General features: G+C 37.6%; 1 protein-coding gene across 3 annotated transcripts in view; it reads right to left on the reverse strand.

The window, feature by feature from the left end:
- Positions 1-2,480: 2,480 nt before the first annotated feature.
- Positions 2,481-14,918, reverse strand: part of Uap1 (UDP-N-acetylglucosamine pyrophosphorylase 1) — a 30,846-nt gene continuing 18,408 nt past the window's right edge. Inside the window, exons 6-11 of one of the 3 annotated variants that reach the window (XM_042674461.1) lie at positions 10,969-11,162; positions 9,016-9,156; positions 7,721-7,909; positions 6,746-6,793; positions 4,764-4,830; positions 2,481-3,021 (exon numbers count right to left, since the gene is read on the reverse strand). In XM_042674461.1, the coding sequence (XP_042530395.1) occupies positions 2,929-3,021; positions 4,764-4,830; positions 6,746-6,793; positions 7,721-7,909; positions 9,016-9,156; positions 10,969-11,162 (732 nt within the window). In that variant the 3' untranslated portion in view covers positions 2,481-2,928. Of the gene's footprint in view, positions 3,022-4,763; positions 4,831-6,745; positions 6,797-7,720; positions 7,910-9,015; positions 9,157-10,968; positions 11,163-14,918 lie in introns of all 3 variants that reach the window. The other 2 variants (XM_042674460.1, XM_042674462.1) reach the window with 2 other exon arrangements.

The following is a 14,918-nucleotide window of genomic DNA, read 5'->3' on the forward strand; positions in this document are numbered from 1 at the left end:
TAGCAAGTGGGAACCTGGGTATGCGAGCTGACATCCTGTGTGTATACTTTCCCGGGCCTTGCTTCCCATTTTATCCTAAAGCTGAGAAGCTAAGTCCCAAACATTTGTTTACACTGCCCTCTACTGTACAGAAATCACCATTACTACAAAGGCCACAAAGAACAGTTACCATGGTGGGGCCGCTGACTCACGGGCAAACAGCCGATACTATATTCAGAAAACGTTGAATTCAAACCATAAAATCATGTTTGACCAATACATCCTGCTCCAGGGTGTGAGATATTACCCTGATATATTAGAAACCCAAGTTTTGCTTATATCAGTCCTCTTTTGATTGCTGGGCAGATTAGGGTAAGATAAGGAAAGGCATGAAGGACTGCAGTTATATTGTAAATGATTCTAGAAAGTTCTAGAAAAAAGCCCTGATGAATCACTGTTGGAAGGCTAATGATATTTGGATTTGAGCCATGAAGGGCGAAACAAAAATAAGACTTTTCCTAATAAAAGTTCATTAAAAGTGTACTATGGGGGCTGGGAAGGTGGCTCAGTGGTAGAGCGCTTGCCTTGCATGCATGAGGCCCTGGGTTCGATTCCTCAGCACCACATAAGCAAAAAGAAAAAAGCCAGAAGTGGCGCTGTGGCTCAAGTGGTAGAGCGCTAGCCTTGAGCTGAAGAGCTGAGGGACAGCGGCCAGGCCCAGAGTTCAGGCCCCACAACTGGACCAAAAAACAAAACAAAACAAAACAAAAAAGTGTACTATGGGCCTTTAGTTAGATCTCCATTTGAATATTGTTTCTGTAATTAAAACCTGGCTATCATAAAACAGGACAGTCTTCCCTGGAGAAACTGAGTTTCACCTTACATTTGCAACACAGAGTATGTAGGCTATAGTTTGTTTATCTTCTCAACTCTGAGAGGCAAATTATCAAGGTTTCTTTTCCATTTCTTAACAAGTCAGTGTGACAGTCTGACCATGGCCGAACTCAGTCTGCCAGATATACTGCCCTTCAGTATGTCTTCCATGCGAAGTAGATGGACATGTGCTAAAAATATAAAAAAGGAAAACAGAGAGTATGAGAGAAACTTTTCCACTGAAACAATTGACTAAGTATAGCTCAATCCTCTCAAATGCGGATCAACTGTTCCCAGAACTGCTCTTACTGTTCCCTATAACCAACCTCCACAACTTCCCTATAAATGAGGAAATGTATCTGAAGCCCAGAACAATAACTGGCTTTGGGATGGTTGGTGTTGCACAACTTTGTCATGATTCCCTTAGCTCTAACTTGAGCATGGCCTTGGGTACAACCATCTGGCCCTGGTCATCATCACTTTGGGGTTAAAGTACTCTTGCCAACCTGCCTTTCCCTCGAGGTGCTGATTGCAAAATATTCCTCTTCTGCTTGAAGAGCTTAGAGTAACTGTAAAGCACGATGTCATACCTTGGCTCTTACAAAAGCTCTAGTTAGTACACAAAGAATCTGTTGGGATTAGGAGTTGAGACAAAAACAAAGTTGTTAAGGCACAACAGACTTGGACACCTACTATGAAACTTTGAGTAAGTTACTTAAACTCCATCTTTGATTAGTTACCTTCTAATGTAGTCTTCATAATGCATGTAGGGTAAAAAATAATTCTTCCTAATTCTGGTATAACTTTGAAGAGTAAGAATAATAAATCCTAACCGCTCAGTTCGATGCTTTTTGCAAATGTCTCTCATGTTTGGGTGAATACACAACATATTTACAGCACAGAGGGGGAGCCATTGTAGTCTTCACGCAAATCGTTATCCCTTCCATATAGCTTTACTATTCTGACCTCTACCCTGAGTTTGGTTTGCTGGTATCTGATCATCATGGTTGGAATAATATAATGTGCACTCTTCTGTGTCTGGTTTCTTTCTTCCATTATTATTTCTAAAACATATGCTAAATTTATGTATAATTTTTTAAAGAAATTGTCAAGCCATTTTCCAGCACAGTTGTCTCATTTATCCTGACACTAGCAATCTATGAGCATTCTATTCCCTTGCCAATTTGGGGCACAATTCATTTTTTTTTAATTCTAGGTATTCTAATAGGTATGTCATGCTCCATCATTATCATGGCAGAAGTATGAGGCCAGCCTAAGCTTTTGACACTTGATGTCTTGGGGAAGATGACTCCCCTATGGTCAAAGGCTATCCCATACATTGTGAAATGTTTAGCAACACTTCAAAATGCAATCCCACTCTCCCAGTATGACACCTCAAAAATGCCTCCGGACATTGCCAACTGTCCATTGGTGGGGGCAGGAAACCTTTGGTTGAGAGCTATTATACGGTGGCAGAAGACTAAAGCCAGAGTTAGATATTTGCTGCCAACACAGTTTGATGTGGCACAGAAGCACCAATTTCTTTTTGGGCATTATTTCAATGTTCTTTGCAAGTTTCATATCTTTCTCATGGAATAATTTCTTCAATGTACAAATAATACCCCAGACACGATAAGGAATGTTTATTTGGATGTCCAATTATTTTCTTAAAAAAGTTTAATACCTGATAAAATAAAACAAAATTTAGTACCATAAAAACTTTCTGACATGTACAATGACATATTATTACTATGTACAACTCCAAACAAATGGTTCCAGCTCCAAGTAAAGGGATGTTGAACAACCTAAGAGTTAAGCTGTAGGAAATTTCATGGATGGCCAGCGTTTTCCTTGGCTTGAAAAAAATCATACAATTAAAAAATATAAATAAGACTTTCATTGAATTGGATCATAAAAATGCTATCTGCAGTTCAGTTGTCTAGATCTTAGGAAGTCTGTAGTAATTATGAAACCCCATGAGTGTTCAAATATCAATCTTCCAGAAGTCCGGTAGTTCACAGTTTGTCTATCAAAAATAAAAGCTATTCCTTCTAGTGGTAGAACTCAGTATACAGTTCATATGCCATTCTTCACCAGCTCATGGACTCCATTCTCATCAATGATTAAAGGGGCATGGAATTCCTTATCTGCCACATAGCTTTCAATTCCCTAAACAAACAAACAAACAAAAAAGATTGAAATGAAATACAGTTAGAAAAGTAGTAAGTGCCTGTCATAAAATGGTAATCCTAGAGTGGTAATAGACTTAAAAGCATGAACATCAAAGATTGGGTTAAGATAATAATTTTAAAAGACAAAAATATTAACATGTGATTAGACTTTATGGTAATTTAGATTGGCATAAAATAAATTGTAAAAAAGGAAGTTACTCTGACTGATGTTAGTCTTCTTTTTATTTTGTTGTTGATGTTGTTTTTAGTGTTAAGAATCAAATCCAGGGCCTTCACCTGCTAGTGAAGAGATTATGATGCCATTCCTAAAGTTAATGACATTTATCTTTTCTATCATCATTGCCTAATTAAGTTCATTTTCTCGCAAGATGATGATCTCTGATACCACAATGGAACAATAATGATAAGCCACTCCAGAAAAAAATACAACAGTTGACACTCTCAAATCCCTGGGTTTTAAATGCAGCATTTTAAGAACAAAATAGGTTCTTTGAAAGTAAATTTTCACAGCACTAAAAGATAATTTATCAAAAAAAGGCAAGGGTGACATATACATATATATATGTATACACATATACATATATGCATATACACACAGACAAACATATACACATATATATTGTTGTTTTGAGTTGTTGGGGTTATTTTGGTAGGGGGTTGGATTTTTTTTAGTGGGGGTGAGGGGGTTGGTGTTTGTGTGTATCCTGGAAACTGGTGTTTGAATTCAGGCCTTTTAATTCAAGGCTGGTGCTCTACCACTTCAGCCACAGCTTAAGTCTTTTTGCCAGTTAACTGGAAAAAGAGTCTCAAGATGTGTCTGCCTAGGCTGGCTTTGAACCATGATCTTCAGATCTCAGCTTTATAAGTAGCTGGGATTATAGGCCTTCACCCCCAGCACTCAGTTGACTATATATATTTAAAGCCTATTGCAATTGAGTAGATAGGTGAAAGGGACAAAGTACTTTACATTTCTGTTAGTGACAACTAACTCACTTACAGGACAGATGCAAAGACCTAGTAGGAATTGTCAAAGAGAAGTATTTAGATGCCTGTCTCAAGCACTCTACCACTTGAGCCAAGTCCCTAGCTATTTTCAGTGTAATTATTTTCTCAGTCTCATTTTTCTTGCTGGGATCAGTCTGGACTGAAATCTTGCTATTGTCTGCCTCCCTTGTAGCTAAAATGATACATGTATGGCATCAAACCCAGATTTTTCATTAAGACTGGGGGTAGCTAGGATTATAGGCATGAGCCACTGTGCCCAGGTAGGTTATTTTCACTGATAAATAACTGTATATATTGATGTTGTTTCAGAAAATGTAAATTGTGATAGAATCCAGTTCATGAACATTTCTTTTTTTTTTTTTTGTCAGTCATGGGGCTTGAACTCTGGGCCTGGGTGCTGCCCCTCAGCTCTTCAGCTCAAGGCAAGCACTCTACCATTTGAATCACATCACCACTTTTGGTTTTCTGGTGGTTTATTGGAGATAAGAGTCTCATGAACTTTCCTGCGGGGGGCTGGCTTTAAACCACTATCCTCAGATCTCAGCTTCCTGAGTAGCTAGGATTACAGGTATGAACCACCAGCACCTGGCTCATGAACATTTCTATCTCTTCAAATACCACTTTTGCGGTGAGAACATATGAAATCAGCCTTTAGCTGCTTAGAAACATAGAATAGTTTGTAAAAAGAATTGGGGGAAAAATAAAGCAACTTACTTCACCAGCATAGGAGATGAGGGGAGAGATTTCACACTGGATGGGCACATCATTGGCATCCTTCAAACTAAGGGGGAAAATACGTTAAGAATTTTGCTTCTCCTACAGTTCTTACCAGAGTAAAGAGACAATAACTTTCTTCTGAGAAGCCTGCAGATAATAAGATTCTTCTAATTAAACAAATGGAATCAATCCTACCCCATTAAGTTAACATAGAATTTTCATAGTCAGAAAACACTATTTGGGGCAATAATTATTACTAATTCTTTACAGCATTTCAACAATATTTATCTATAATGCCCTTACCAAAAAAAAAACAAAAACAAAAAACTTGTTGCCATTTCCAAAAGTTGGACATACCTTGAATACTTTGCATTTCACTACAATCTGACAAGTCAGCCACTAATGTTGAAAAATTCTATTGTATTAATTACTTTGAGCAGCAGGGGTTTCTATTGGCCACTCTACTGGGCCAATGGGTACACATGCTACTCAATATATTTTTTTAATCATTGAAATTTCAAAATCATCTTCTCAATCATAATAATCACATTTCAAGTGATCGATAGCCATCAGTGACTAATGACTACTAAACATCAAACATTTATATACAGAGATAGAGAGAGATAGAAATGATAATGATAAATATTCATTGCAGAAAGTTCCACTAGGCAGTATGGATCTAGCAGTCAGTTACATCATGTGTCAGTAGTTGCTCTTTTTATACAATCCAAATCTCCTAGATTAGCTCAGTTTATCTATTCATGGGATGTTTATAAGTGTTTATGTTACCAAAATTCCCTTTTCAAAGTGCTTAAGCAAGAATACACCCAAATTAAAGTCAAGGGCAAAGTCATCACTTGCCTAATTCTAGGTTATAATCTAATATTTAACAGCCTTTTGAAATTCTTACTTTTTAGATTATCTAACATAATCATCAACAAATAGTGTTTCCAATATATATACAATTCTTGACTGTTGCATTATTTGTCATTTCAAGAATCCTAGCATTAGAAAACGATATAGTACACAAAAACCTAGTCTTTTGCAGCTTCAAGTCACAGGTCTTCTCTTCTTTCCCAAGTACAAAGTCTCAAATGTTTGTGGAACCAATAAAAGCAGAAGGCCTGAGGTTAGTCACAGGCCACTTTCTCCAAGTAGAACAACTCACAGCATTTAAGGCACTCAATATCCTGCCCCAGAATACTTAGTCCTGCTGCATCCAACTCAAACAAGTCCAGACACACTGAATTACCCCAAATCATTTTCAACAATAATCCTTTTGACCATAAAAACTATATATACCTAAGCCAGGCACCATTGGCTCATACCTATAAACCTAATTACTCAGGAGAGACTGAGATCTGAGGATAATGGTCCAAAGCCATCCTAGGCAGGAAAACCATTCCTATCTCCAATTAACCATCAAAACAATTAAGCCGTAAGTGGAGCTGTGGCTCAAGTGGTAGAGAACCAGCTTTGAGCAGAGAAAGCTAAGGAACCATGCCCAGGCCATGTTCAAGCCCCAGTATTGGCACAAAAAAATTTATATATTTCAAATGTGTCAGAAGCAGTTGATCTTTATACTGACAGCACATAATTCAATTAAGTAAGAATTGAATGCTGTTTTCATTGAGCCTCTTGCTTTTGCTAATAGGTGCAAGCTGGGATCCACATTTAACCTCCCTGGCCTATAACCTGCCCTGGATTTTAGATAACACCTACAAATTTGTCACTGTGGGCCCAAACACCCATGGTCAGATTCTTTAGTAATGCATGCTCCCCACTTCCAGCATGCATTGAGATTCGGAGTTAGTGTCACCAGACAGATACCTGCCACCAAGTAAGCAATGCACCCCCACCAAAGCTTCAATCATCCTCCCTGCAGACCCCAAAATGCAGAGCACTAAACTACAATGCCAGTTAGTATGGAGAAAGCACAGCCCCATCACCATGCACTGCCGGCAGGCTGGTATATTTACTTTTGATTGACATCAGCTCTGATGGTCTCTGACCTTCCATTTGAAGCACTGCTATGTAGGAATAAATAAACATTAATGGGAATGGAAACAAACCAAATAATAAACACACTTGACTGATGACATGTCAAACTTAATCATAAGTTTGACCCAAGAGACCTGATGCTGTAACAAAACCAACTCAATGCTCTCAAAACTAAAGCAGAAGAACAATGGGACATGCCATGGAACAAGCTTGCTGACAATGGACAGCCCACCCAAAGAGCAGGCTGAGAGCCTGAGAGCCACGCTGACATTTGCTCCTTGTGAAGCCGTGTGGCACATTCAGCTCTAAGGCCCAATGGGTCCACATCTGGTGAGGCAGTCATGCTTTTGTGTATGCAGCCTGCAGTTTTCTCCTGTAAGAATGAAAACTGCATGGCAGAATGCTTTCTGTCTGCGTACATAAACACTTAACCTTTTCATCATAAAACATAAGAGTTAGCTTAAAAAATCCTTTATTTCAGATTTGTACAGTTTTGTTTTTAGCTTCTGAAATCCAAACCATTTCTAAAGTTCGTAGATAGATGAGTACAGCTGGCATTCATTAGGGCATGCCACGGCTGGAACAGAGGTGGGCCTCACCTCATCAGGCACTGGGTGCCTCCCATGTACAACCCTCATAGCTGAGGAACTTTCCCTGTGCTAGAGCTTTAGCCACACAACACATCAAAATCACTACTTTCTGACCATTATTTAGAAGGAATGACTTCACTGATCTATGAATATATTTCCAAAACAAAACTATAGAGACTTAAAAAGAGATTCCTCTTCAATGGACAGTAAAGTTATTATTCTCTTTGTAATGGGCAAAACTGGATATTTCACATCAAGCACTGCCCATACACTTTGCTTTTTAAAAATTTATTTAGGGATATTTAAGAGAAGAGGAAGAGTCCAAGTAAGCATTCAGACAAAAGAGAAAAGATGCAGACTTACCGGGGAATTGCTGGAAGACGAGAGCCATTTTCATCTATGAAGTGGCCCCCAGCATTGAGGACCCAGCAATGGTGAAGGGACATCAAGGCATGCCTGGCGGTCGTAGGGTTGTCCTTCCCATTCTGGCTGTCTGCATTCTTCAGTGGGGAAAACTCATCTTCCCGCAATACTTCATACACCACAAACTTCCTGCCGTGAAACCATATGAAGATTTCATTCTTAAATAAGATTGCAGAAGCTGGGTGCCATTGGCTCAGATCCGTAATCCTACCTACTCAGGAGGCTGAATAAGATCTGAGGTTCACAGTTAGAAGCCAGCTTGGGCAGGAAAATCCAGGAGAATCTTATCTCTAAATAACCAGCAAAAAGCTGGAAGTGGAGCTCTGACTCAAGTGGTAGAACAAAAGAGCTGAAAGATAGCTCCCATGTCCCCAGTCCAAGCCCCAGTATTGGCAATAAATAGATAAATAAATCAATAAATAAACTGTATCACAGCTTCTTTCAAATTAACTAAACTTGGTTATTTACTGCTACATTTTCTTCACCTTGTTCCAAACAAATGACAAAATAATGCTCATCCCTGGTTCAAAGAAAGTAGGAATTTTTGTCTCCAGTATAAAATTAAAACCATCACTCTCACTCTCCAACTAAAAATACTTCATTTTAGAGCAGAAACGTTCAAGATTTTATTGCATAAAGATCATACTATCAGTTATATACAGGGAGAATGATCGTATATAGCTAATCTATCTTCTGTATTTCAAATTGATCATATTCCGAAACATGTATCTTACATCAAATGAGACATTTATAGAGATCTACATAAGCCATACAATACGTTCACTGAAACAGGTACATAGAGGAGATATATTTTAAACACCAAGTAGGTTAACTGTTCATCTTTGTCTTCTGCTTTTAGTTTCTTAGCCAAAAATAAAAGTTTGGCAAATTAGTTGATAAAAAGAAACCCATATTCCCAGGAACCTCAGAACATACACTCATGGGGCAATGGTTTTATACTAGAGAATGATAATATATAGAGAGTACATGCTCACAATCAGATTGACTATGAACTATGTACTCTCAACCTTTTCCTGCTAGAGGTATGACTTACCAGGTATGACTGGTAAGTGCAAGGCCTTGAGTTCAGACCACAGCACCACCAAAAATAGAGATGATAAAAGAGAGAGAATGGGATTTTTAAAAATTTCCTCAGAACAGTTCCCTGCCTTAGAGAGAAAAAAGCTACATTTCAAGACATATATTTAATCTTACTGCTGCAATTCAAAGCATACTTTGCAAACTGGAAGATGTCAAAGACAAATTTTTCCATCTTTATTCCATTTGGTTTGTCTGGCTTAATTAACTGCCCCTGGGAATCCACATATGGAATCTTCTTTTGTGCCACATGGTGCTGCAATTGAGGTTCATACACACTACAAAGTAAAGGAGAAAAGACAGAATCACTTTCCAGATTTAAAATGTCATTTAAAAAATTGATAACAACCAGGCACAAAACAACAACTATCAGTATTAAGATTTTGAAGTGAAGAATACTTAAGTTTCAGTTCATATTTAAATATAAAAGAATATATCTCCTCCTTCCACTTCCTTACATTTAAAGAAAAATCAAGTGATTTCATATTAAAAAGTAAGCAGAAAGTTGGACATCACTACAGTATATGCCTATAATATTGGGGGGGGGGGGAGGGTGATGCAAGTGGCACATGTCAGTCTGGGATACATAGTAAGATTCTGTATCAAAAAGTAAATATAGGGGCTGGGAAGGTGGCTCAGTGGTAGAGTGCTTGCCTTGCATGCATGAGGCCCTGGGTTAGATTCCTCAGCACCACATAAGCAAAAAGAAAAAAGCCGGAAGTGGCGCTGTGGCTCAAGTGGTAGAGCGCTATCCTTGAGCTGAAAAGCTGAGGGACAGCGCCCAGGCCCAGAGTTCAGGCCCCACGACCGGACCAAAAAAAAAAAAAAAAAAAAGTAAATATATTAGAAAAGCACATCCATGTACTCACACTCTCTCTCTCTCTCTCTCACACACACACACACACACACACACACACACACACACACACATCTTATACCAATGCCTCTTCCATTATTTCTATCTTTTATAAAATGTTCACTCTGCGCTAACTCTGAGTACATTATGCAAGGTGAGTATTAAAAACTACTAAGATGAATTAATACAAACATTAACCTGATTTCATCAGTTTACAACATGTATGTGTACTCACAAATCACAATGTACCCAATAAACATATGCAAGTATTACATGCTAATTAAAAATAAAAACAAAAGATCAGGTATAGTGCCTCAGATTTATAATCCTAGCTACTTGGGAGATAAAGAGCAGGAAAAGACCAACCCAGACCAAAAACTCAGCAAGACCTCCTCTCAACCAATAGCTAGGCATGGTGACATAGACCAGCCATCTCACCTAGGTGGTGAACATACATAGGAGGCTTGAGGTCCACATAGCAAGTGGGCAAAAACATGAGTCCGTATCCAAAAACAGTAAAACAAAAAGGGTTGAGAGCATGGCTCAAATGGTATAGTGCCTGCCTAGCAAGCCTTTGGCCCTAAACTAATGAACCAATTAAACAAATCTCAGTATCTTAAAAAAAAAAAAAAAAGTAGATAATCATTTTGAATTGTCTGAAAACTATCACGTGAATCTAATAGTGAAAATGTCCTTTAAAATCCTGTGAGATAAAACAGTCCTTATTTTATACGTGGTGTTACTGCCATGCTGATTTTCATCCAAGTCTCAAGCGCTTCTTTCTTTACTCTCCTTTCATGCACTCAATTCCAAATGTTAGTGTTAGAACCAACTCAATTAGAATGATATGGGAAGCTGTTTTAAAACTGAGATGCAATCCAGAAATACTGATTCTGCTCCTAGAAGGCAGACTTGGCTCTCCATTGTAGTCAACAGTTTTATTTCTTCTTCTTTGATTCAACAGAACATAGTGCACAGCTAAGGGGCTGGGAACAAGGCAATGCCTTGGACTCCAGTTAATACACTGGGAGGGATTTCTACCAAGGTCCCACCGTATGCTTTATCTGACTAAAAACATCACAATGTTTTTACTTTACATTCCCTCTTATAAAAGTGATCTGGGTGAGTGGGGGAAGGGGAGTGGAAAGGTGAATGCTGTGGGACTAGAATATCCATCTACAGAGGCTTAATTTGCAACAATAACAATGTCTCAACAGCCCAATCTTGTCCATACTTGACCACGTCTCTCAGAAATGGAACAGTGAAGAAGTGATTGGCAATGTTCCCCGCGTTGAATACCAGTCGTCCATCTGAGCTTCGTTTCTGAGCTGTTGCTAGAGAAATCTCGCTGTATTCCACCACCTGGTACACTCCATCCACTCGGCAAACCACTCCAACTGGCTCTGTAGGGTTCGTTTTCTCTACCACCTGGACAGCAGAAAAAGATAACAGAAGAGGAAGAAACGTTATAGAATGACCCTTTGGAGATCTGAAGATTTGCCTTATCAAAGACCACATTTTTCATTTTGCTTACATTGTCTTTAAAGAACTGAGAAAATAGTTTAACTTTAGATACATCAACCATCTATCTTGACATTCATTGACAGGCTACTTTCCAAGTGGAAATGAAGAACATTATCTCCTTCCTATTTATCATTTCACCAAACCAGAGCAGAAATACCTTGATCTGTACACAGCCCAGCGGAAACTGTGTAAAACTAGAAGTACTTGAAGAGTCCGTATCTCCCAAAAACTATATTTTTATAATATTCAATTTAGTTCAATTATATTTGAATGATTTGAGAACAAATTATATTTCTCCAAGATTCATAAGACAGAACACATAAGGAGTACATTTTGCATTTCATTTTATAATCTCCATCTCATTACAACATTGGGGCTGATGTTCAATTTTTCAATTAAGAATACAGTATTTTTCTAACTAGAAGAATCTTGTATAGGAGTTAGGAGTGTTAAAGCCAGCAAGTCATTGGGCTCCCACTCCAACTGTACTCAAACAAAAAATCCATTTTGGATACTAGATTTTCTTTGAAGTTAGACATTCTGTGTTTTTTAAGAGCTTTGAAAAACTCTTAAGTTTTATCATTTTACATATGAGGAGCTGCAAGAAAAGAATGTATAAATCAGAGGCAAAAGGCCTGAGTAGGTAATTAAAAATACCAAAAATTCACAAGTGATTCTGATATCTAACCCCAGTATCACTGACCCAAGTTAAATACTTAGAGGAAAATTATGAAAGAACTATACACAATGCATTATTATCAAAGCAACATGAAATGAATACCCACACAAGAAGCCAACAATAAAGAATATCTCAAAAAACTGTTTTGATTAATTAATTCAACATGTTTTCATGTCTTTTTTAAAAACCAGTCCCTAGTTTGAAAATTGTATCTGAAGTATATATGAAATTGTACCAACAAACTTACAACTTTTCTTCAGCAACTGATTTCTCAACTAAAGCCAGTCTCAACTAAAGCCACTATTGAGAATTTCATTTACACAGCAATTAGATACAGGCACTAAGTCCGGCTCTGGAGACAGGGCTACAGGGTTCCCTAGCTCCTGTGGAGCTGTGATGTTTACCACACTGAAAGGAGTACAGTATTCAATGAAACTTATTGAGTTTAGGGACAGTGCCCAGGCCCAGAGTTCAAGACCCACAACCAAAGAAAGAACAAAAGAATGGAAGGAAGGAACGAAGGAAGGAAGGAAAAAAAGAAGGAAGGAAGGAAGGAATTTTTCTACCAAGTAAATCGAGGCAACTGGAGGAAACATAAAATGAAACAACTTCAACTTGTTTACACTTCCTGTCTGTCAAGCTAGCATCATCTCTCACTGCATACAACTCCACAATGGGTGTGTTACCAGGTGGGGGATTTTGGAACAGCTTCCTCTCATTGACATCTTTTTTAAAACAATGTTCACAAATCTCATTTTCCAATCCTATTTCCCTCTACTCTCAACCAACCAGAAAAAATAAAAATAAGCATATTTACATTGCACATTTTCTAAATGTTAATCTGCAGGTGGTCTGTGACAACTATTAATCTCCCAATCTTATTAAAGTCTACATTACCGAAGAAAGCATTTGTAAACTGCAAAAAGTTAGAAATCAGTCTATATTATACAAAAAAGATGCACAGTATAAAATTAAGAAGTCAATATTCTGTAAATTGAATTCTAAGATACCAAGAACCTAAGGTACTAAAGTTATTGAAACTGCTTTGCAAAATGATGTCTGTTAACAATACTACCTGCCTTTGTAGTTCTGTGTTTTCTAAACTACCTCCACTCTTTCAGTTTTTTCTCAAGGCTCTAACTCAATTAGAGAAAGAAAAAAAAAACCTCATACATCAAGACGGGAGGCTTATTGAGTAAGTACTGCAAATTATTTTACTACCACACTATAAATCACTCACTAAATCGGATATTTTAAAATATGTGTTTTAACACTTTCATTTTCTCATTCAATAAAAGGAGAGTTAGTATGGGGAGTACACACCTGTAATCTCAGCGAGGATCATGAATTAGACCTGGGATTACATAGGCCAGGCTAGCCTGGGCTATATAGTGAGACTCTATTTCAAACAAAAGGGGTGACGAAGGCAAGTGAATGTTTTCTGATGTTTCTAAAAGTTTTTTTTTTTTTTAACACATTATCAGTCTAATGATATTTTTGGTTACATCTGAATGTTAATTTGTTCATTAGCTGAAGAAATAAATGCCTGACATAGGACTAAGCAATGAGTAGGCAAGGAATATAGAAGCTGGATTTATCCTAGAGAGGCGAGCGAGTGCTGGGGAAGAATGACCAGTTAACCCTCGTGTCTCTGTGTGATTATACACTCACAACAGTTAGCACAGTAGTTTAAAGTTGTTTTGAGCTGCCCAAGAAATCATAACTGTAGTAGTTTATAATGTGACATAACAAAGTAAGAGCTGAGAAAGTAAATTCAATTCCTGACTCTGCTAAGAACACAGATACATTTAAGTTCAATCTGACATTGATAGTAGAAAAAAAACATGTTTCTATTTAAGAAGAGTGATACCAAGTGGAATAGTCAGAAATACATTTTAGTTTTGTTAGCTCTAGTAGTTCTTTATAATCCAATGTATTTTATTAGTTTCTATGTGTTTGATTAGACAGGTAGTCTTAAATAGATTAACTAAACCAGTTCTTTTTTTTTTTTTCAGTTAGAGGGGTATCATAAGATTTCAAAATTCAGTCTCTCAAAACATTAATGGTAAATTAAAGATTGCAAATTCTGGACACATTTGTGCATTAGATTTGTAAATTAAGTTAGAGAGAAATTACATTTTTCTATTGTGAAAATACCATACAGAGGGGTTACAATTACATGGGCAAGGTAATGAGTACATTTCTATTTTTTTTTTTTTTTTTGGTCGGTCGTGGGGCTTGAACTCTGGACTTGGGCGCTGTCCCTGCGCTCTTCAGCTCAAAGCAAGCGCTCTACCACTTGAGCCACAGCACCATTTCCAATGAGTACATTTCTTATCAAGTATCATTGCCTCCTCCTTTGTTTCCCCTTCCCATCCCTTCCCATCCCCCTCAACACGTCCCCCTTCCCCGCTTACCGCCCCCCCAACAAAGTTGTAAAGTTCATTTTTCAACATAATCTCATTGTTGCAATGGGTCCACCTGTATCTCTATTTAAACAATTTGTTTTTTCCCTTCCCCTCCACAAATTATACCAACATCAAATACAGTGAAAACAGAGATGCCCCTCAGTAGATGAATGGATCAAGAAAATGTGGTATATATACACAATGGAATTCTATGGTTCCATCAGAAAGAATGACATTGCCTCATTTGTTAGGAAATGGAAAGATTTGGAAAAAATTCTATTAAGTGAAGTAAGCCAGGCCCAAAGAAACATAGGTCCCATGGTTTCCCTTATTTGCAATAACTAGTATATGTCTGAGACAAGCAGAAATGGTCAGATAAGTTGTTGTTAGGCGAAATGAATCCCAAGATAAGGATTCAAATATTTTTTCTTTCTTGCAATTGTTTCTAACATATTTATAAGAAATTACATTATTATAACAGAAAATCCCCAAGAATATGTAATGTCCCTTATGGAAGATTTTTCTTTTAAATTCAGATATTTCAAATTTTGTTCTCTTGTGGTATTTAGAGAT

Source organism: Dipodomys spectabilis, unplaced genomic scaffold (assembly GCF_019054845.1).
Source record: "Dipodomys spectabilis isolate Male_0828 unplaced genomic scaffold, ASM1905484v1 ptg000019l, whole genome shotgun sequence".
NCBI lineage: Eukaryota > Metazoa > Chordata > Mammalia > Rodentia > Heteromyidae > Dipodomys > Dipodomys spectabilis.